The 24,188-nt window shown below is 35.5% G+C and overlaps 3 protein-coding genes across 4 annotated transcripts; 1 reads left to right on the forward strand and 2 right to left on the reverse strand.

Annotated features, from left to right (window-relative positions):
* Positions 1-1,798: 1,798 nt before the first annotated feature.
* Positions 1,799-10,330, forward strand: LOC110791360 (uncharacterized). Of its 2 annotated transcripts, XR_002534072.2 has the most exons (6): positions 1,799-2,122; positions 2,694-2,932; positions 6,625-6,737; positions 7,533-7,673; positions 7,776-8,092; positions 10,049-10,330. XR_002534072.2 is itself a non-coding variant. In XM_021996108.2 (5 exons), the coding sequence occupies exons 1-5, from the start codon at positions 1,855-1,857 to the stop codon at positions 8,026-8,028; spliced, it is 1,014 nt and encodes a 337-aa protein (XP_021851800.1). In that variant the 5' UTR covers positions 1,799-1,854; the 3' UTR covers positions 8,029-8,259. The 2 variants fall into 2 exon arrangements, 1 of the variants encoding a protein (XP_021851800.1); XM_021996108.2 differs by lacking the exon at positions 10,049-10,330 and having other exon boundaries at positions 7,776-8,259.
* LOC110791361 (uncharacterized) lies at positions 8,285-9,390 on the reverse strand. Its single transcript, XM_021996110.2, has 2 exons — positions 9,083-9,390; positions 8,285-8,983 (listed from the first exon to the last, which is right to left on the reverse strand). Exons 1-2 carry the CDS (start codon positions 9,182-9,184, stop codon positions 8,426-8,428), a joined length of 660 nt encoding a protein of 219 aa, XP_021851802.2. The 5' UTR covers positions 9,185-9,390; the 3' UTR covers positions 8,285-8,425.
* A 1,486-nt stretch (positions 10,331-11,816) lies between the features above and the next one.
* LOC110791362 (40S ribosomal protein S14-like) lies at positions 11,817-14,449 on the reverse strand. The gene is made up of 6 exons (XM_021996111.2): positions 14,291-14,449; positions 14,035-14,157; positions 13,867-13,912; positions 12,889-12,974; positions 12,674-12,803; positions 11,817-12,064 (listed from the first exon to the last, which is right to left on the reverse strand). Exons 1-6 carry the CDS (start codon positions 14,291-14,293, stop codon positions 11,997-11,999), a joined length of 456 nt encoding a protein of 151 aa, XP_021851803.1. The 5' UTR covers positions 14,294-14,449; the 3' UTR covers positions 11,817-11,996.
* Between the last annotated feature and the right edge of the window lie 9,739 nt (positions 14,450-24,188).

Here is a 24,188-nt window from a genome sequence, read left to right on the forward strand (position 1 = left end):
TTCTCTGATCTTGACTCAATTTTGGAAGATATTATGTCTTTTAGCTCATGTTTTAGCTCTATTGTTTGGTCGCATGTTCGTAGGGATAGCAATGATGTAGCCCATCACCTAGCGAGACTAGTTCCTTTTGGTATTAAACAGATTTGGGAAAATCATTGCCCTTCGGAGATTTCTCCGTATGTACTGATGGACATTTTGTCCCTTGATTAATGAACTAGCTCGTCTTTCCCCTCAAAAAAAAAAAGTTGAAGAATAGATAATGGAATAAACTCATAAAGTCTGGGAAGAGGCATAAGTCGTTTAGGGCGTAATTGTTGGCACTAGCCTGGGAAATAAAGTCAGTTTTATTTTTTAACTAGATTTTAGCCCGTGCGATGCACGGATTCTTTTAAATTGTTATGTTTAAATAAAAATCCAATGTTTATACTACTTTTATATATTAAATTAGATTAGTTTTTGATTTTGCATTGAATTTCATTTTAGATTTTTTTTATTATGAAAGTGTTTGTTTTTGGATGAAATTGTATATGCCTAATATTAATAAATAATTAATAAAAAATATTTACGTGAAAGTTAATCATTTCTTTACGTGGAACTCGACTTTTTTAATTCAAAATTAATTTTGAAATCTTATTTTTCATTGGCCGAAACCATTAGATTTTTCTATGTGGCGCTCTAATATTGGATTAATTTTTGATTTTAAATTGAATTTTATTTATTTTATTTTAGATTATTGTTTGATTTTAAATTGAATTTTATTTATTTTATTTTAGATTATTGTTTGATTTTGGATGAATTTTATTTAGATTTATTTTTTAATTATTAGAGTGTTTGATTTTAGACGGAGTTGTATATATTAGTAATTAATTAATTAAATTATCTACGTGGCACCTAATTAATTATCTACGTGGAAATCGATTATTTTTTAATTATTATAGTGTTTGATTTTCGATGGAGTTGTATATATTAGTAATTAATTAATTAAAATATCTACGTGGCACCTAATTAATTATCTACGTGTCACTTGATTTTTTAAATTCAAAAAGAAATTAGAAATATTATTTTTCATTAATTGGCCGAAACCATTAGTAATCCTAGGTGGCGCTCTAATATTTCAGCAAATATTCCTCCATTGGCCGAAGCCATTAGATTTTTCTACGTGGCGCTCTAATATTGGATTAATGTTTGATTTTAAATTGAATTTTATTTATTTTATTTTAGATTATTGTTTGGTTTTTGATGAATTTTATTTTAGATTTATGTTTTAATTTTTAGAGTATTTGATTTTAGATGGAGTTGTATATATTAGTAATTAATTTATTAATTAAAATATCTATGTGCACCTAATTATTTATCTACGTGGCAATCGATTATTTTTTAATTATTAGAATGTTTGATTTTCGATGGAGTTGTATATATTAATAATTAATTAATTAAAATATCTATGTTTACTTGATTTTTTTAATTAAAAAAGAAATTAGAAATCTTATTTTTCATTGGCCGAAACCATTAGTAATCCTAGGTGGCGCTCTAATCTTTCAGCAAATATGCCTCCTCCTTTATATATGTATATTAGATTTTTAGGAAATTTATTAAATTTAGTTTTAAAATATATTTATGACATTATTATCCGATCGTTTTCACCACAATATGACCATCGAGTTGTAATTTAAAGTACGTGTTTAAGCTTGAGGTTGTAATACGTAAAAATGAAAATTTAAGGTTGTACCCCGTTGCAAAGTTGTATGGGTTGTAGTTGGCTAATTTTCCGGATAAAAAACAAAAATAAAAAATAATCTTCCTTGTGCTATCGACCGGCGTAGTTACACTTTCATACTAGAACCAGATAGAAAAATGTCGAGAGCGATTCGAAACAAACTCGGGTTCACTCAGTTCGTGACTCAGCCCAATATTCTTGGTTTCAATTTAGGATTAACAAATTCATGCTATAGTAAGAGATGGTTGGAAATCCTAGCATTTGAAGAAATAAGAGCTTCAAATGCAATTGAAAAGCCGTATGATCGTACTGCATTCATTCTCCATGGCCTTTTGGGTTCCGCAAGAAATTGGCGATCTTTCGCTCGCAACCTCTCTTCTTATCTCTCCTCTAATTTCTCATCTGGTAATTCCTTCTAATCTCCTTAATTTGTTGCAATTTTATTTTATTTTGTTAATTTTATGATTTGATTAAGTTCGAAATAGAATTATAAATTGCAACTTTTGATGCTAAAACTGCGATATTCTGGTCGGAAGGTTGAAATTTGTTGTCGATTTAGGCTAATTGTGATTTTTTTTTTTTTCCTGATGAATTGTTGAGCTATTCTCAAGAGATGCTTGTATTTTTCTTCCCGATGGAAGTTAAAAGCTGTAATTTGTCTTTCTCTTTTTGCTTTGATGAATGCAATGTAGCTCACCTACTCGCGGGGTGAGTGGTGGCTATTTTTTGTGGATCTCTGATTTGTTTGTATTGCTACGAGTGCTCCTTCATACACCTTTTCGGATATTGACTAATTTTGCAAGTTAAGTCCAACATCTCAGAAGGAAAGGAAATAGGAACTATTATCTAGTGAAAAGTGGTGAATGCATACAAACCTTACAGCCTAAATTCCTAAATCCTAATTCCCGGTGATTCTTTTGACAATTCGTTTCAAAGAAGTGAAAACTGTATGATCTTAGCTTGATCAATTTTGTAGAATGGAGATTGGTGCTCGTTGACTTGAGAAACCATGGAAATTCATCCGGGCTGCAAGGTCTTCATCCACCGCATGACCTTAACAATGCTGCTGCTGATTTGGCTAATTTGGTGAAAGCTCAAGGTTGGGATTGGCCTGATGTTGTTGTGGGGCATTCCTTGGGTGGTAAGGTTGCACTGCAGTTTGCTCAGAGTGGAGCTAGTGGAGATTATGGTGATACCATACCATTGCCAAAACAGGTATGAATCTGTTGCAGCCCTATAATCAATTCATCAGAGATAGTCATCCTTGGATTTTAGAGTTGGAGCAATCGCTTGTTAGTTTTTGTGAGTAATATATCGATTTCTCCAATTTTCATCTGTATGAGATAAAGCTTTGTGCAATTTTTTTATTTATTTTAAAGCACGTCCTAGCTACTTTGCTACTACAGTACATGCATTGCTTATGAGTTATGACCTTGTAGCATTAGGTTTGAAAGATGTCTTCTGTGAGCTTATTGTTTTATTCTGCTTTGTGTATTGCTGACTTGAATGGTGAGTGTTAACTGTAGCAGCCCTAGCAGGTCACCTCTCAGTTGATCGTGACAATTACTGTAAAAGTTCTAAGAATTTTGGTTAATAACAGAATTCATATGGTGAAGATTTAGGTTGAGTAAGCAAGTGGCTTGATTTTACTGCTTCACATCTCCAGTGCCTAGTTATTACATAAGGCATGATAACACTCCTGCAGATCGACTCAGACCTAGGTTCAATGAGACTTTCTTAACCCAAAAACTAGATCTCTTGAAAACATTGTTGATGAAATAGCTCCCTTTTCAAAAAAAAGTTATGAGCCGGGTTTATAAGTAGAAGTATGTGTATTTCATTAGTTTTTAGCTGTCTTATGTGAATGAATTATGTCCTAAGAGATTTCCAGCAATTACTAAATACTTAAAATTAGTAAATATTATGGAGATAAATGTTATGTTAAATTAGTCGTAGGCTTAATCCATTTGTAACCTAATATCATAATCATTCTCTAGTAAGTAATTATGAATTACTAATTTAACATCAACATCTCATGTTCATCATACTTTTACTCAAATTTTGTTCCTTGATTTCCAAGTTCAAACTGTTAAAACAAGGATTAACACTTTAATCCAATCAAGCATGGCCATGCATTTTTCAGTTCTCGCTTATCAAGAGGCCCCGACACCAATTCCATCTGATAGGAGGAATTATCCGTTCTTATGGGATCAAAACTCCCACTCAATTCTTAGCTAACTTGATCACTGTCTTTGTAACCTTCTTTTACGGCGCAGGCGTTTAACTGTGTCAAAGTCAAACTAATCCAATCATGGTTTTAAAGACCCACTCATGTCTTCGGAATCCACTAAATATAGAAAAGCGATTCTACTTTTAGAATCTTATTAGGTCATGTCACACATCTCCATGTCTTTATTCCCGTGGAACTGCGTTATTAATGAATCATATGCTAGTCTTTTATTAAATTACTTGTGTCCAGTTTAGTGATTTAGACTAGGACTTTCAATAAGTTGTGATTTCAGTTCACATATAGGGTTCCAATTTTCGAAACATATATGATAGTCCTATTTGAAAAACGTAGTTATTTTGACATTTTATTTAATATTAAACCAATAATTAAATAAGAAATGAATTTTTATTGATAAATGTTGCAATAATAATGTCTTTGTGATTGCAAACATATACAATCTAAAGCCATTCTCCCATATGCTTAATCCCATAGACCTAGTATGACCTTCATGCTTAGACTGTGGAAGCGGTTTAGTTAATGGATCTACGGCATTCCATTAGTGTGAACCTTGCTTACTTTCACATCATCTCTCTCCATGATCTCTCGAATGAGATGGAATCTCTTGAGCACATGTTTGAATTTTTGGTGCGATCTGGGTTCCTTGGATTGAGCAATAGCACCATTGTTGTCACAATACAAATCAATGCCATTGTAAATGCTAAGAATCACACCAAGTTCACCAATGAACTTTATAATCCGAACAGCTACTGTTGCCATTTGAGAATCTGCGATGGTGCTCTGCTTAGAACTCTTCCAGCTCACCGCTCCTCCATTTAGACAAAAAAGGAAACCAGGTTGGATCGGAAGTCATCTTTGTGAGTCAGGAAGCTTGCATTGGTGTAGCCACTAGCCAGTAACAAGTAACTCATTTTCTCCGCCATAAACAAGGAAGTTATCCTTAGTCCTTCTGAAGTACTTTAGGATATTCTTTGCTTCCATCCAATGCGCATCTCCTAGATTTGACGGGTAATTGTTGCACATGCTCAGAGCATATGCAACATTTGGTCGAGTACAAATCATGGCATACATAATGGAACCAATCATTGAAGCATAGGGAATATTACTTATACGCTTAATCCCATGACTCGAAGGACACTAAGTCTTGCTAAGCTTTATACCATGTTGTATGGGAATGAAACCTCGTTTAGAGTTTTTCAACTTGAATCTAGTAAAGACCTTATCAATATAAGTTTTCTGACCAAGCCCAATTAGCCTTTTTGATCTATCTCTATAGATTTTAATTCTCAAGATGTACTCTGCCTCTCCTAAGTCTTTTATAGAGAAATAATTTTTAACCCCATCCTTGACTGATTCAAGCATGGGTATATTGTTTCCTATGAGTAGTATGTCATCCACATAAAAGAGTAGAAAGGTTATGCTACTCCCACTTAACTTCTTGCATACACAAGGTTCCTCTTCATTTCTGAGAAAACCAAACTCTTTGATTGCTTCATCAAATCTAAGGTTCCAACTCCGGGGTGCTTGCTTCAGTCCCTAATAGGACTTCCTAAGCTTGTAAACCTTCCTTGGACTTTTTGGATCTATAAATGCATAAAGCGGAATTTCAAGAAACAATTTCCTAACATCTATCATAGGATCGTGCGCATAATTATAATACGCATCATATTCCTCTTAGTTTTGAGATCTTAGAGCCCCACTTGTTGCTCCTCTACTAAGTCCAAATAACACCAATTGGATCCCACGTATGCTAGTACGGAAGAGAGAGATCACAATCGATCTCCTGTCTTGAGTTTAGGTTAGGGATTTTGTGTTTTTCTTTTTCTGTGTCATACGCTGAATAAACGTTTATTGCCTAAATCCATGCACCGCTTTGTAATATGAGGGTTTTGGGTTAACAGGAAAACAAACCCAACCCTTTTGTTCTTAGTAGGCCGACTTCGATAGGGCCCGAAAGGCCCTATGGCAGTCGGCCTACTAAGAGTAAAAGGGTTGTGTTTGTTTTCCTGTTAACCTAAAACCCTTATATTATAAAGCATTGATAATATCATGGATTTAGGCAATATAAGTTTATGCAGTGTATGACACACAAAAGAAAAACTCAAAACCGGCGCCCCTCCCAAGGAAAGCAGAAGATCGATTCGATTATGAATTGTGATCGCCCTCTTCTGTGCTGGCATACATGGTATGCAATTGGTGTTGTGGACTTAATAGAGGAGCAACAAGTGGGGCTCTAGGATCTCAAAAGCTAAAAGGAATTCACGCTATAAAGGTTATTATTCCTGAAATATAAATCTGATTTGTATTATTATGCATGCGGTATTGCGGTCCTATGTTAGATTTTAGGAAATTTCATGAAATTCCGCTTTATGCATCTATGTTCATCATCATGTCTTCTATCTGGTGTGCTTTCTAAGCAACGGGAAATTTTCTTCTGTGAGATAATTAGCCTGCATTGAATATCGACATAGAACTGAAATTTACTGGGTCATTATTTTATAGTTATCTTCTGATTGTTTTTCACTGTGATGATTGGGTATCATGTGATCATCATTTAAGCAACACATTTCTGCCCTGCTCTTTGCTCTTCAACTTTATGAGTGTATGTTGCTTTTTGACGATGAGTTGCTTTAGCTTCCATTTACATGATGCAGAACAGATATGGGTACTGGACTCGGTTCCGGGAGTTGTGAATCCTGAAGATAGTAATGGAGAAGTGGAGCAAGTTTTGGAGACCTTGCAAAGTCTTCCATCGCCAATCCCTTCACGAAAGTAAGGACACTTGAAACTTCTTTGTCAGTATCTTTTGTATGTTTGCTTTTCATCAATGTTCAGTCTACTGCTTGAAGTCCTTTGTATAAAATAATAAGTTGTGTGTCTGATAAGAAGTGTAATTTAACCCATGGGTGAAATAATTGATAAACTAACCACTTGAACTCTGTTCATCTATAAATCTTGTAACAAAAATCACTTGCTGAAAATCTAATGAGGTTTCCTCCTTTAATTATCAATAAATCATTAGACTCCAGTACTCCAGTGGTGTATCTTGGTTCCTAGACTTGTTTGGTGGCTGTTGAATATTTTGAGACTGACATTCATGGTGAGACTGACCAATTTTGCATACCGGATAACCAGAGAAAGGGCTGAGAGATTGAGATGGGATCCTGGGAATTATCCTGCTAACTTTGTTGTCCTTAACATCTGACTCAGCTCTGTAGAAGTTTTCTGAACAATCACACTGGGAAAGTATCCAAATCCTTTCCGAATTAGAACTTAAAATGCTCTTTTCCCCATTTTGCGGAAGAGAATGCAAAAATACTTATTTCCCCTAAAAAAGATGCTAAAAAGAAATCATAATTAGACAAAAATATGTACTTAAGCTGTCGGTTTAACTCAGTTTAATCATAGGCTTCAGTAGCGCAGGGGGATGTTAGCCCTGTAAGGTGTTGCTGTGTCTTGAAATTGATCCACCAAACTGTTAAAAAAATTCCAATTCCAACATGTATACTGCTCGTTAATTTTTTTTCTTTTGTAATGTATGTGGGATTTGGTTATGATCACCTGCAGGTGGCTTGTGGAACACATGATGAAGCTGGGATTTTCAAAGTCATTATCTGAATGGCTTGGCACTAACCTAAAGAAATCTAATGACCATGAGACATGGGCCTTTAACCTTGAAGGTGCTGTTGAGATGTTCAATTCTTACAGGTTCTCTACATTGACCTTTCCCTTTATCTGTTGGCGTTTGTATTTGCCTAGATTCTCTGGCCTTTGACCTTCTGCATTATTTGTGGGTCTGATATATTTCAGGGAGAAGGATTATTGGGCTCTCCTTGAGAACCCTCCAAGAGGAATGGAAATCTCAATTGTGCAAGCTGAGAAGAGTGATCGGTGGGATTCACATGTTGTACAGAGGCTTGAAACGCTTGCCAAGAAGGAAAGAGATGGATCTGAAGGGATATTTTCGCTTCATGTTCTTCCTAAATCTGGGCATTGGGTTCACGTAGATAACCCAAAGGGACTCTTGGAGATTGTTGCTCCCAAGATTGCTTCCCTGAAATGAGGCAGATTGCTGGATAAAGAAACTTCCTGGTATCTTCCACAGCAGTGCTCCATTGGAGATTCTGGTATAAATTATTTTCTCCAACCATGTTTCTTAATGACTAGATAAATTTGTATGAAACAACAGAGTTACGAAACCAAATATTAAGACGTTGTGCGATATGGTAGCCTGTTGTGTTGTTTTTTTGTTAACAATATACATGTATTCAAGTGAGTGGGTGTCTGCTATTCATTCAGTGTGCAACTGTGCCTATAAGTTGGTTGGATAAGGAAAATCCCATAGCATACATTTTTATGATAGGAACATAATAGAAAGATGCATGTATTGTAGGGCATGGCCGTAGGTGCATGAAGTACATTGTTTATGTTTACTTTTCATAACTAATGATGCAGCGTTATTAGTTATTGTCAATGGTTCTATAGAAATTGAGCCTCTGTGGTGACTTGGAATGATGGTTATGGTGAGACTTTTTGTGTTGTTGGTGGTGATGATGATGATGACGTCGACGGTGATGATATCGATGATCACGACTTTCATGAGGATGTGGAGCTGCAACTGCAGACTCTAATGGAAATTTAGAAGCCTCCATTGGGTCCAGGATGTGATAGTGAGGTGTTGTATGGTGATGGTGATGATAATGTTGATAAGGAACTCGAGTTTTCATAAGAGATTTTGAAGGATACAGAACCTCTAGATCTGGAGCATGGACATGGTGATGAGCTCTTTTATGGTGGTGATGATGATGATGCTGATGATGACGATGATTATGGTGGTGGTGATAGAGTTTAGTCGCCTTCATTGGAATATACTGAGAATCCCTCTCTATCTCTTGATGGTAGACATGATGACGGCGATGATTATAATGGTAATGTTGCTTGTCACTATGGCCAGGATGATCATGATGAAGCTTTTTAGGATTGGGAATAACCGAATCTAACTCCAAGCTATAAGATTCCTGCTAATAGGAAGAAAAAGAAACTTAGAAGTTGATAAAATATACTCTCTTAACTCATTTAAAACTAGCTGCCTTCTGAATAACATAACATAGGGTTACCTTTAGGTTGGATTCCTGTTGAGCATCAGATACTGATAGTACTTGATAATGATACAATGCGAAGCAAAGCAGAAAGAAACACATGCTGGCTTTCCTCATCATATAGTTAGACTTATAGTTGTGTGTTTTTACTTTTTAGTGTAAATTGTGAGTCCATTCGTGAATGCCATTTATCTACCCATATTGTTTTGCTGTAGGTGTAAAATTGGTGATCTAATTGGTAAGATATGAGACTTTTTCTGAAAAAGGATGTTAGGTTAAAATCATTGCGACTAGATGTTGTCTAAGATTTAGCCTCAGAAATCAGAATATCGGAAAACTTCTAGCTCCATTTCTAACTGTATATTCTTCTACATCCGCCTCATTTTCATATACTATGCATAATATACAAAATTATGCCGTTTATTTATTTTTTAAGATCGATCTTTAGCCGTTAATTTATCCGTTACGAAACACTAACCAGGAGCCCTCCATAGTCAATACCTCAACTAAGCCCTACCCTTATGCAGTTGTGCAGCAGTTTAGTCAATATAATTCAATTGTAATATTGCACGTAATTAAATAAATAAATAAATAAACAACATTCAAGACACCTAATTTCTTGAAAACATCTGTCTCTTGAAGAATCATCGAGAAAGATAGCTAACCGTGTGTACTTGTTCTCAATTGAAATTAATCAGTGGAGTTTCTAAGCGATTAGCCATATTATTTTTTGTTTGTGATGATACGATGCTGTTTGGCTTGAATTTGCTTCGCAGGTTGATCTTAATTATCAAGTGTAAAAGAACATTATGAAACGGAATGAAACAGAAAGTGTAAAGATATTTTAAAACGGAATTAGTACATATTTATGTATTATCAAAATTGTGTATGGCGGTAATATCATTAGTTGAGTCCTATTGTTATTATTTAGTGTGAACAAGCAACTTTTTGTTAAATTTTCTTTTCACCGATGTTTTTGCGTAGGCAAAAGGTTAGGAAGCTGGAAAAGTGTGCAAATACTAAAGTGTGGCAAGATAGAAGGTACAAGGAGAACGATCATCGCGAGTCCCTTTAAATAGTGTGTTAATCCGCCAATGTAATTTTGGTTCACACTCTCATATGTATGGCTATTAAACCTGTCAAATAGGTCGGTCATGTCGGGTTGTAAAAAATTATTTATGAATTCATGTTAATTCGGGTCAGTTACTTTCGGGTTTGTGTTTACATATGTTTGTTCAAGATTCAAAAATTTCGAGTTCGGGTCGATCCAATGGGTTGAAAGATTTTAAAATGTGTATTATACTTTTATTTATTTAGGTAATAAGTTTAGTTGGTACAAATTAACAAATTTTCCTACACGAGTTTATATTTAGTCAAATTCAACAATAAAATGGTGAATAATTTAAATTAAAGTCATATTACACCCAACAATAATAACAATAACTTATTTATTAGGCTTAAAGTTTCTCATAATCTCATTGATTACTATAAATACAATGGATTTCAATCGGTTCGGTCAAAACGGGTTCGGTTGGGTTTTGACCCATTAATTTTTGGGTTGCTCAGGTTCGGATAAAATCGGGTTACTTGTCAAAAAATCTTGTTCAAGATTCAGTATTTTCGGGTCGGGGTTCGAGTTGGTTTTCTGGCCGGTCAATTTTGACAGGTCTAGCTAGTTTAAATCATACAAAAAATTCATTTTTTGTACTTTTAGACCCAAATTGTTTTTTTTTATATTTTTTATTTCCAATTACCTCACTTGCATCATTATTATAAATTCTTGTGTTGGTGAACATTTGACTTCTAAAAAAAATACGATATGAGTACTAACTTTTTTTTTTTAAAGGTAAGATAAATAGTACATCAGGAGCCCTCCGCACGAGGGTCACTCCTAAGTAATCACTGTCTAAAATGGAAAATAACTGAGGACTATTACAAGATTTTATACACATGTTGCTAATTAAATGACTAACATTTGCGATCTAATCAGCTGCTTGGTTAACTTCTTGGTACTTAATGTCCCAATTGGCAAAGAAGTTGAGAATATCTTTGATATCTTGAATGATGAAATGGATCTTCACGGACTTTTTCAAGTTCCTTTTACTGTGTTAACAACCATTAAATTATCTCCTTCAATTATTAGATGCTTTGATGTTGAGGCATTTTGATTCTTGACGTTAACTTATTTCACTTGGTAATTATATTGTACTGTTTTGTATGGTAAACAATGAAACTACGGAGTATCATTATACTACGGCAAAAACCTTAGGGTTAAAATTATAAATTCTTGCCACACATGCAACCGCTACATTATCAACCTAATGTGCCCAAACAATACTATCCAATTCATTAATGGAACGGCAAATTTCACCGTCTCAACAACCCCTCAAATAATTTAACAACTAACATTACTATTGAGAATAACATACAAGTATAAAACTAACACAATGAAAATCCCGTCTTTGGAAAAGTACAAAACACCATCACACTTTAATTGTGTAGACTGTGGTCAAGGAGTCTTACACACAGAAGTGTAACTATTCAATCTGCTAAAAGTTATTTTCAAAACTCAGCCAAGGAAAACAACAACGCAGAACCATTACCTTCAAACCAATCATCTTCGAACATTCAATGGTGGAATAGCAACAGACGAGTGTAAGGCAAGCAAATTAGCATATAGCATTTCAACTAAGGTAAGCATAGTAAATTTAAGAGCCAGTTGAAACATTATCACGATCATTGACTGTAAACGTTTTGTATCCAACTCAAAAAAACCCATCAAAATTGCTCTTAAACAGAACATCATAAATCTTAATGAAATTCCAAACTACAAGTCCTGACTTCAAAAAGAAGAGCAAAGGTCTCAACAGTTGCTAGACTAAAAAATCCATAATATAACAACACCACATGACAAGTGATGGAACAAGAAAATTCACAGCCTCCTTCCCCTTCTTCCTCCCTTTCGGCGAGTACTGTCTGTTGGGATGGGGGTTACATCCTCTGCAAAGAGTTAACAAGTATATCAGTACATGCTTTATCAAAGAAAGGAAATTCTAAACATACGAGGACTAATTACCTTACAAGAACAAATTCATTACCAGAGAAAGAACATAGATAAACTTGAACAAAATTGGATAAATGAGGAGTTGAGTGATATACAAAGATATGAAAGCACAATAGTCATAAAACGGGTTCTATTACTAAAGGTTTCAATTCTAAATACTTTGAAAGTAAACAATACCAAGCAGATTTATGGGACATCACAGAAAAAATAAAGATCCAATATTATAGGTCACAAGACAAATGATACAATTTAGTTAACAGTTTCAGCTACCATGCTTTTATGCTTGATTCTCATCATGAATAGTGCCAGCAAAATTTAATATTCCAAGAGTTGAAAAAGAGGTGTACTGAGTATTATGCATGGTTTGAAGTATAAGTGTACTGTACTGTGCAACACGAGATAAGTAAGGGTAGGCTGCATTCAAATGTCTCTTCCACAATCCATATGATACCAAGAGTTTTATCCACTATTTAGTCACTTTTTATGAGTTACAGAAAATAGATTTTGGTGAACAGAATGAAAATATTGAAGGAAGAGGAACATACCAATACGGCCAATTTTCATGCCTGAACGAGCAAGGGCCCTGAGTGCAGACTGAGCACCTGGTCCAGGAGTCTTAGTCTTGTTTCCTCCAGTAGCACGGAGCTTGATATGGAGAGCAGTGATGCCAAGTTCCTGTAATTTAGACCACAAAATAGAACTATTAATAAACAATCAGATAATTTGTCCCAAAGGTTAACAAAGTAGATTGGATATTTACCTTACAACGTGTAGAAACATCTTGGGCAGCAAGCATAGCAGCATAAGGAGAAGACTCATCCCTGTCAGCTTTGACCTTCATCCCACCTAATCCAACCAAAGCACACAATTCAGATGAAGCGAACTATTGAACATCGAAGGAGTATGTGACAATAAAATAGACCCAAACAGTTTCAAAATTCAATGAATTTGTACACTCCACACATCGCTCATCAAGAAAATAACATAAGAAAGTCACGGTCTACTAACGGGTGAAATACATGTGAGGTCAGAAACGGCAAAAAACTTGTCTTTCGTTGTAAAATGAGCAGAGTTCGATTCATTCAATAGTAATAAGCAGTATATATTACAGGGAAGTAAATAGACTGAAATTGCTAGACACTGCAAATTAACGTTTCTAACGGCAAAAACTTGTCTTTTGTTGTAAAATAAGCAGAGTTCGATTCTATATTACAGGGAAGTAAATAGAATGAAATTGCTAGACACTGCAAATTAACGTTTCAAGATATCAAAAGCATGTTACAAAGAATTTATGGACAGCTCTTACAGCTACAACCATTTCTGATAGGAAAAATAACAGAGTTAAAAAAATACCAGAGGCTCTAAACATTAACTAAAAACAGACAACCAAGTAAAATAAAACAGCATAATTCTATGAACGGCGCAATGTGATTCAATTGATTATTAGTGCTATTTCTGCAAAATTTAGTTACTAATGTTCAGCAAATTATAGGAAAATGATGACATTATCTGATATCAACATCAATCCATAATAAACGATAATTGAGGAAATTTCAATTCACATGAAGAGTAAAGCGTCAAATCGGATCAATCAAAAACACCCAAATCACTTGCAAGCTGTATTCTCTCAATTATAAGTAACAATACATCATCACATCATCAAAAACACAATAAAACCATGAAAATAGTATCACACAAAAACAACCTAAAAATCAACAATGAAAAAAAGTGTTTTCACCTGTAATACGAACAAGGGTTTCTCTCCCGGACACATCAGTGACATGCTGAAATTACAATAAATAGCAAATAAATTAATGAAATCGATTCTAGAGAGGATGAAACATCTAAACCAGCAAAATTTAAACCAAATTAAAAGAAAAGATGACAAATTTGATAAACAACTTACGATGAAGGTATCATTGAAAGAGGCGAAAATGTGAGCAACGCCAAAAACATGCTCTCCCTCTCTAACAGCTGGGCCGAGAGTAACAGTCTCTTCCTTAGGCTCTCTGGTCTTTCTATTCCTCGACTATTTCCGTCAACACCGTCGCAAACAAACGACACAAAACAAATCGAATCAAACAATTAGATCTTCAAATGTCAGAAACAGGAGAGAAAAAATCGGCGATTGCAAACATTGAAGAGAGATAGACAACGCTTACCATTGTTGCAGGCGACAACGGAGAGAGAGAGAAGGGGAGTAGGGTTTTGGTGAACACTGACGAAAAAAACGCTAGGGATTCTGAAGACGAAGGAGATTAGAATGAATAAATAGCTAGGGTTTGTGATATTGGGGTTTTTACTTATGGGCTTGTTAAGCTTGTTATGGGCTTACTTTCGTCCTACAAAGTACTCGTTTCGGGTCAACATATCCTACATTCGGGTAACTTTTAAATTGGGTCAAATTAGGTTCGGGTTCATATATTTCGTACTTAGTTACTTACTCGGTTACTCCCTTCGTCTCATTGTCCTTGCACCATTTGAATTATTGTTTTATTCACACAATTTATTTTAACCATCATTTTTTGTTAGTACATGAAATCAAATGTAGGGGTGTCAAATTGGATCAACAGATCGGTTTTGGGTCGGACTCATCGGATTCGGGTTGAAACGGATCGGATTGAAACGGATTAATTTGTCTAACGGGTCGGATCGGATCGGAATGAAAACTAAACGGATCGGATCAGGTTGGATTTTTTATGCACGGGTTCGTATCGGATCGGATTGTAAACGGGTCAGATTGTAGTCGGGTTGGCTCGGATCGGATTGGAACATGACGGATGGTTAACGGGTTTAGCCGGACTATACAGGTTCGGATTCATTTCGGGTCGGATTCATATCGGATCGGATTAATCGGGTGACGGACTAACACGGGTCGCATTGAAACGGATTTAGCCGGGTCGGGTCCATTTGGTTCCAAATTATATAATTATAATATCGATGACTTAATTATTAGACGAAAACGATAACTAACTTTTAAAAATAATAAGAATTTAAGATCAATAATATAAGTTATTGAGTATGTAGTATAAAACTTAGTTTAATATTACATGATCTGTTCCTGAAAGTTCTTTACGCCTTAAATCTAAATCAATTACAAGTTTCAGTTGAGCAGAGTATATAAAGAGAGAATGAAGTACAAGTACATCGTATAACTAATAGTCATACGCTTAATTGGTAGTGCAACATAATTAATGTTCTCTTATGGGCCGTGAACGATTTGTGTTAAACGGGTTCGGATCGAAATTGGTTTAGATTAAATGGGTCATGGGTTGAAATGGTTCGGATTAAACGGGTAATGAGTTGAAACGGTTCGGATTAAATGGATTTTCCTCAGGTTGGAACGGATTCGGGTTCAAACGGATCGGATCATAAACGGGTTTCGGATCGCTTCGGTTCGGATTAAACGGATTCGGATTGTCACGAATCGGCCTGTTATCGGATTCGGATCTTAATCGGATCAATATTAACGGGTTGGGTCAGATTCGGGTTGACTATAATCGGACCGGATCGGATTTCGGATCTTAGCTCGCGGGTTCTAAACGGTTCGGATTCTAAACGGTTCGGATTCTAAACGGTCGGACAAACCCATCGGGTTCACTGGGTCGGATTGAGAATTGACAATTACTAATTAAGGCTCGCACATCCCTAAGACCCAAACAAACTAGGCAAAATTTTTGTGGACCCTAAGAAACAAATTGTATATTTTTACGACTACTAACAATTTTCTTATGTAGGTACAATTAATCTATCTATACCTAGTATTTAAAAAGAAAAACCATAGGTTATTAGAAGCCATGTGGCATCTCATTCTTTGAAGCCATGTGGCATCTCTCCTTTCGTCCATCATTTTGTTTTTTTTTTTCAATTTTTCTTTATTGTTTCTATGTTTTACAACTTCTAATGCCTCTTCCACTCTATTTTCCTTATTCAACATCAAGTTATTAATAGTCTACTATACTCATTAGTCTTTTCCACTCCACCACTTTAACATCAAATATATATCTATACCTAGTATTTAAAAAGGAAAACCACATTTGATTAGATGACATGTGTCAACACATTTTATTAGATGACACGTGTCATCCATTCTTTCCTCCAACAATTTGCTTTTTTTTCTTTTTGATATATTATACAACTCCAATCGTCTCTTTTTCTCCATCTTCCTCATACAATCTATTCATTCAACATTTTCCACTGCATCTTCCCGATTAACACTCGATATTAATACACTATTAATTTATGTATTCTTTCAACTTTTAAAATTTACCTCTATTTAAATCATATAATCACTCTAAAATCACAACCTCAATAATAGAACTTAAAAAAGATAGACTAATAACCACTGTACAACCGCCCGTTTTTTGAACGGGCTCAAAAGCTAGTTCATCATTATAATTTTTACCATAGGTTATTATTAGCCATGTGGCATCTTTCCTTTCAATCCATCATTTTTATTTTATTTTCTCAATTTTCCTTTACTGTTTATATGTTTTACAACTTCTAATGCCTCTTCCACTCCATTTTCCTTATTCAACATCAAGTTATTAATAGTCTACTGTACGTATTAGTCTCTTCCACTCCACCACTTTAACATCCAATATTTATTTATCATTATAATTTTTATATTTTTTCAACCTTTAAATTACACCTCTATTTAATTCATGTGTTACCAAAAATCACAAGTAGTCACTGATTAAAACTTCAAAAGACATCTGAACAACCAATATACAACCGTCCGTTCTTTGAACGGGCTCAAAAGCTAGTTTATTATTAATGTGTCATACGTATATCTAATTATTATTTATTACTAACTTGTTTTATTTTGTAGATGACAATTAAATATATGAATCATATACATTATATTACTTTTATTATCATTAACAGTTTTTTTTTATTGTGGGTACAATTTAATATTTAAGTATGATTCTTGTACAATTAATTATTCTCTTCATCTAACTTGACTTTTCTTCACTACGGAGTACTATTTCGGAGCTAATGCAACGCTCAACTCAGTTGCAATAGGGCTAAAATACCGTGGAATTAGACCTTGTGCAGGTTGGATATTGTTGCATTCGCTTGCATTGCATCAGGTCTAATACAATGGCTTTTGGCACTATTGCAACGGCTACTTATAAGTTACTAGTATCGTTGCATTAGTGTTATATCTAATTAAATTGTCTATCCTGCAACGTTAATCAATAGGTATTGCAATGATATATTAGTAACGGTTACTAGTGAAGCTTGAATCACCTAATGCAACGGCATATGCACAATACACATTTAAATTAATCATATAATAAATGCAAATAAAACTTCATATATATATATATAATCCATAATACAATATATTGTTTCCCATATGGTATAACACAAAATACTGAGCAGTTCTTTATTGCATAAATTGGCAAGTGTTTGACAGTTTGTAACAACATATTCGCTCCGTTTTGAAATAATAGGGACACTATGACTTTTGATACTATTCACACATTTTAATTTGACTATCATTGTGATTTATATGTAAGGAAAAGTATAGTTGGTATGAGGTCTTGTTTGATTTGTCTCGATATGTACTTTCAGAATATCAACTTTTTATAATTTCAGGAATACAAAATTAGAGATAATGTACAAACATTTAGATTGACAAGCGTGAAAAGATAAATTGTCCCCATTATTTCAAAACGGGTGGAGAATAATATTCTCGAAACAAAAAGTTTAACATTGTTGAAACCATTAAAAGCTAGCACATAAGCTAAAAGGGATGTTGCCACGGAGTCACTATATATACATCATTTGATAAATGGTTATATTTCTTCTCCACTTAGCTCATCTTGCACCTGCAAGTAAAAATATTGAGATTAATCACAAGTTAACAATTGGTATACTAGCTAAAATGTCATACTTCCTCCGTTTCTTAGATATTGCACCATGTTGACTTCACGCTTCCCAACACACGACTTTGACTCGTTTACACCATATTGGGTAGGGGTCGGGTAGAATTAGCCTAATCACCACGCCGATCGGCTACTCCGGCGATACAGCTCTCTAATTTCTAGATAAACACCACTAGGAAGTAGTAGAGAAGGGAACCTTGGATACAGTAACACCACCAAGGGGAAGGGAGATTATACTCAACCTAAACAACACTCAAAGTGTTAAATATATTTCTCATACAAAGGCTTGTGTTCAGCCGATTACAACCATGGCTATTTATAGCCTTAATTCAAGTACTATTACAACTACATAATTAATGCATTCAAATGTAAATGATACAAAAGTCAGCATTATTGGGCTAAGAGGTGAAGTTTTCTACGGTTGCAGACTTAGGGTGGCAATAGAGGTGGCTATAGGGGGTGGCAGTAGAGTGGTGCATCTTGTCAAATATTGTGTTCTCATGTAGGACTTTGTCAAACTCCCCCTGTTGGAGAAGACTCGACCTCGAGTCTTTGCTCTTCCTCATCTTCATAATATGGGGACAAATCAGCAACATTGAAAGTAGCAGAAACGTTATATTCCCCTGGAAGCTCAATCTTTATGCCTTTTCTCCAATCCTCTTTAGAACTTTGAAAGGTCCATCGACCCTTGGCTTCAGCTTACCATGTGTCCCTCGTGGGAACCTTTCTTTCCTTAAGTGAATCCAAACCATATCTCCTTCTTTAAAAGTGGCCGGTTTGCGAAATTTATTCGCTTGTTCTTGGTAACGTTGATTTTTCCGTGTGATCTGAGCTCGAACTTTCTCATGAAGCTTCTTGATTTCTCTAGCTCGTTCATCAGCATCGCCACTAAAGTTGTTAGGAGAAGGTAGTGGAGCAAGATCAATCGGTATGGTCGGATTTTTACCATAAACGATCTTGAACGGGCTTTCACTAGTAGTTTGACTTGGAGAACAATTATAGGCAAATTCTACTTGAGTTATCATCAAATCCCATTGTCGAAGGTTTTTATCCACAAGACTTCTCAACATGCTTCCAAGAGTCCTGTTGACAACTTCGGTTTGACCATCAGTTTGAGGATGCGACGCAGAGCTGAATTGCAACCGCGTTCCCAATTTGCTGAAGGAAATAATGCCTTTGGTCCAAGTATGCATTCAATGTTAAGTCTAATAAATGCGGTTCAGTATTAATTAACAAGTTAATAATTCAGTGAGATCAAGTGAGTTGAATGCCTAGCTAGAGGCCGCTTCAGTTCAGGTGGAATTAATGATATTAATCCACAGCTTACTCTTGACTGAACCCGTAGGGTCACACAAATAGTACGTAAACGGATCAAGTATTTAATGGCATTAAATACTCCATCTATGGATATTCGGAATCGACGGATCTTGGTTTCAGTGGGAGCTGAGATCGTAACAGGCAAGAAATGAATACTCCGGAAACGATGATATTGCCGGAAACGGAAATATGGATCGTATCGGAAATATAAATATTATCCAAGTCGTAGATGTTGCCGGAAACGGAAACATGGTACGTATCGGAAAATATTATCGGAAATGGAAATATTGCCGGAATCGGAAATATTGCCGGAAACGGAAATATTGTCAGAATCGGAAATATTATCGGAATCGGAAAATAATTCCGGAAACGGAAATATTAAATATTTGTTCGAAACGGAAATTGATTCCGGAATCGGAAATATTAAATATTGTTCGTATCGGAAATGAATTCCGGAATCGGGAATTTAATCGGAAGCGTATCGTACGAATTAGCATCGGACGAGGCCTGCTAGACGAAGGCCCAGCACGAAGCCAGGCCATCGCCCAGCGAGCCAACACGCACCATCGCGTGCCAAAGCCTCGACCAGGCCCAGCGCAAGGCCAGGCCCAGCCAAGGCCTGGGGCGCGCGCGCGAGAGCACAGCAGCAGTGGGCCGAGCGCTGTGCGCCTAGCGTGGGCCGCAAGGCTTGCGCGGGTGTACGGTGCTAGTGCAATGCTTGTGCGGGAATCCTAAAGCAATCGGGATTCGAAATATGATTAAATCCTAAAACTATTAGATAATGATTATTTAATTAGAGTCCTAGTAGGGTTATAATTAAATAAATTAGTATCCTAATAGGTTTCCAAATCCTTTTCCATAACTCTATAAATAGGTGCCTAGGGTCACATATTTACAACGAGTTTTCAAGTATTCAAAGTGAGTTTTTGAGAGAAAAATTCAGTCACACATTTGCCTAAAAGTGCCGAAAATAATAGTACCTTAAGGGCGATTCTAGTTGGTCAATCTTAAGGCGGATCCGGACGTGCTGTGGACTATCTACGGAGGGACGACACTTGGAGTCCTAAAGACTTGTTCTTGTTCGGTTCGGGCGCAGCTAGGGAAGGCACGCAACAAAGAGTATGCATCTAAACTATGCTAAATGATTATGTGTAAATAATATGTTTTCCTGGCTTTATGGTTTTTCCGCATGATTTATGAATTGTCATATGTATCATAACCTGACAGTGGTATCACGAGCCTCTTATTATTTTCATAATCTAAATTGCATGAACATGGTTAAATATTACAAATTTGCAAGAATTAAAAGGGGTGATTAATTTTCGTAATTGTTAATTAATTGAAAATTGCGTTTATTTAATTATACGTACGCAGGTTTTCGGCAGTTTCTTCGTTACTCATCCAAATCGAGTGATTTTTGTGTCAATTCCGCATGTAAAAGGCATTCTAAAATTTTGACAAAAATAGTCTTTTTCTGCCGAACCCAGAATTCTCAAATTCGAAGCCTAACTATGACTTTTCGGAGGTTTTAGTTTTTCGAATGCAAAATTTCGTAAATTTAAGATGTTAAATTAAATATTTGCGATTCTTGTTGATAAATCTTGAATTTTTGATTGACCTACTGTATATGTTTAACAAGTTTGAATGCCTAGCCTTGTTAATTATGCAATCTAATTTGTAATTATGATTAATTTGTTGAAAATTAGAATAATTTAGAATTAATTTGATTTTCATAATTAATTGTAATTTAATTAGAAACCTATGATTAAAAACCACCATAAAAATTGTAAATTTACGATAAATTTTAAATTTTTATGACCTAGACTTGAATCCATAACAATCGGAAATCAATTGGATAATAAATTTTCGATTTTTCGCCCTAAAATTATGAAATTAATATTATTTATTAATTTGTCATTAATTTTAAATATAAATTTTTTAAATTTTATGCGATTCGCTCATATAACTTGCACGCACAAAGCAATGGACGCTACGTGTTACCCTTAAGGGGTGTTGTATAGTGCGGGCATGTGACGACGAGCAAGGGAGCTCGTCGCCCATGCGACACGAATGCAATGAGCAAGGCCATGGTGCACGAGCACAAGGCAGCAGCCCTGCCTTGTGTCGTGGGCTATGAGCAATGGACGAATGGGCGAGGGCGAATGCAAGGCACAGCAATCGCGTGTGGGCAGCAAGCGAGCTGCGCCACAACGCGCACTGCCTCGCGCGCAGCGAGCGCAAGCTCGCGTGCCACGAGTGCTACGCCCAGCGTCGATGCCTCGCGCAGCGAGCGCTGGCTCGCACAAAGCGAGCGCTGGCAAGCGCGCGCAGCGAGCGCTGGCTCGCATAAAGCGAGCGCTGGCAAGCGCGCGCAGCAAGCGCTGGCTCGCATGAAGCGAGCGCTGGCGAGCGAACGCAGCGAGCGATGGCTCGCGTGCATCGAGCGCAGGCGCGCGCGCAGCGAGCACCAGCTCGCGTGATGGCTTGCGAAGTAAAGCAGCAGCAGCGATGCGACGCAGCGCATGGGCTGCGCGCACATGGCCAGCGATGGCTGTGTACGTGTGGCCCATGGGCGTGCGTTGCGTGGGGTTGTTGCGTTGCGATTGGATCGTTTTGAAATTTTAATTTGAAATTTTCAGTTTACGTAATTTTATTTAATTTTAAAATTAATAATTTAAATTATTTTCTTGGATTTTAATTTTGAATATTGTAATTATAATAAATTTTATTTATTCTAATTATTTTACTAAAATTAAAATCATGAATTAATTTAAATACGACTGAAATTAAATTAAACTTTTGGATTCAATTATAAATTTATATGAGCTTTAAATTTTAATTAAATTTGTATGTTTCCGGTTAGACTAGAAATACATTTTTATGTTTAAAATTAGTAAAGCATATGAATTTATTGGTTTAAGTGGGAGCCCTTTTAGTCATAAACTCTTGATTAGGTCTACAAATCCTTAAGGTTAAAACAACTTGATTAGAATTAATAAGGACTGAATAATTGGTAGATTATTGGTGCCCTTGATTAATTGCTGCAAATGTTTACGTGATGCATAAAGTGTTTAACTAACCAGCTATGTGGGCCATTCATGATAATGAATGGGTGAATGGTATATATTGTATATGTACTGTTTTGCAGGTTATGAAGTGACTAGTATGGCCCAAATAGGATAGAAACTATGGTCTGCGTACCATTAATTTGAATGTAATTGGTCTAAAGTACCAAAGTTGTTTTTCAATTCAAATATGGTCTGCGTACCATCAAATAGTTGTAATTAGTTTTAATTATAGCTTATCCTATTTGAAGAAAATGGTGCCTCCCACGGAGATTTTCAATTAAGACGGACTTTGAAGTTAAAGCTTCAAGATGAAGTCGGGCCATACTAGATCACATTTATCTTATGCATGTTTTAAGTTATTTATTGCTTTTAAATATGTCTTAAAATGCATGAGATCAAAAGCTTGATTATGTTGCATGATTAAGGATTTTAGTTCACTTAAAATCTAACCAACATAGTAAGAGCCTTAAGTTCTAAACTTAAAAATTGAGTTAAAAGGTGCCATGCCAAAATATACACTTGCTTGGATATCCTTTACATCAATCTAGTAATAGTTTTCGCTCAGCGAGGTGTTACTTATTGGTCCTAAAGGGGCAAGGTACACAAATAATTGTGAGTACATGTTAGTTTTGGTGAAACTCAACGATATAAGTAAGGAGTCCTTTTATGTCGTGGCAAAATCGATAGGTTTACCTAATAAGTTCTTAGACGTACCTATCAACCAAGAGTAGTTTCTAGACTATTAGCAAAAGGCTTTTGCTTACCTAAAATGTTTTAGGATTAAGTCGACAAACTGTGCTTAGTTCTTCAATGATTTTAGGATCTTGGAATCATTTTATTCACACCTGCCGGAACACATAATTCGAATAAAATGCTAATGACTTGTTTAAATTGCATGATTGCTTTTATTTTCAAGTTATTATTCATGATAAATGTTTAGACTCTGCATGCTTCAATGTATGTTTTAATTATTGTTTATAATTAAATATCTTGCACTGCAATAAATCCTTTTAGAAAGGTAACAGTAAATTTCCTCGATTGGTAGTGAATCCAAGAACGATTCACGGAAATGAGAGAAAGTGAGCAATTTAAAATGTACGTTTCTTTTAGCGACTTTTATGGTTGTTTTCGAATATCAAAATCGAATGGCAAACCAATTGGTGCTTGTGAATTCAAAATACATTGTAGTTTTGAGATCATAAAGCATTGAGTTTAATACGCTCAGCTTTACCAATGGTTAACAACCTAATATCTTTGTCCATTTAATTCTCGAATGAGTCTAGTCCCTAGACATTCGAATAGATCGATGCTTAGAGAACTTTAGAAGCTTCTAGTAAGATCATCTAGTTGAAACAAAATATTCAACATAAATTAAAATGGTAAAGAACCTTGTTGGTGACATTGGACATGTCTAACAAAGTATAAAAGTCAACACTAAAGAATTCAATTCTTAAGACTATAAGAAAGGGAACAAGAAATAGGAAAACGAGGAACAAATGAAAGGAATTTACGATTCCGTTTCTACCTATAAGTTTATGTTTAAAGAGAAGTGACCTAGGAATCAAACTTCCTTGGTATCATATACCGCTTGAGGTTCTTACTTCGGTAATAACTCAAATAATGGAAGCTAGGCTACACTAATGGCCTACAAGTGGGAAATGAAGCATGGCAATGCTACATTAGTTGTAGGGTCATCTAGTTTGTTTTAAAGGCTGGAACTAAATGGCTATTTTGTTCCATAATCAGCATTCCTAAATTTCTGCTTCAAACACATAAAGACT

Source organism: Spinacia oleracea, chromosome 2 (assembly GCF_020520425.1).
Source record: "Spinacia oleracea cultivar Varoflay chromosome 2, BTI_SOV_V1, whole genome shotgun sequence".
Lineage (NCBI taxonomy): Eukaryota > Viridiplantae > Streptophyta > Magnoliopsida > Caryophyllales > Amaranthaceae > Spinacia > Spinacia oleracea.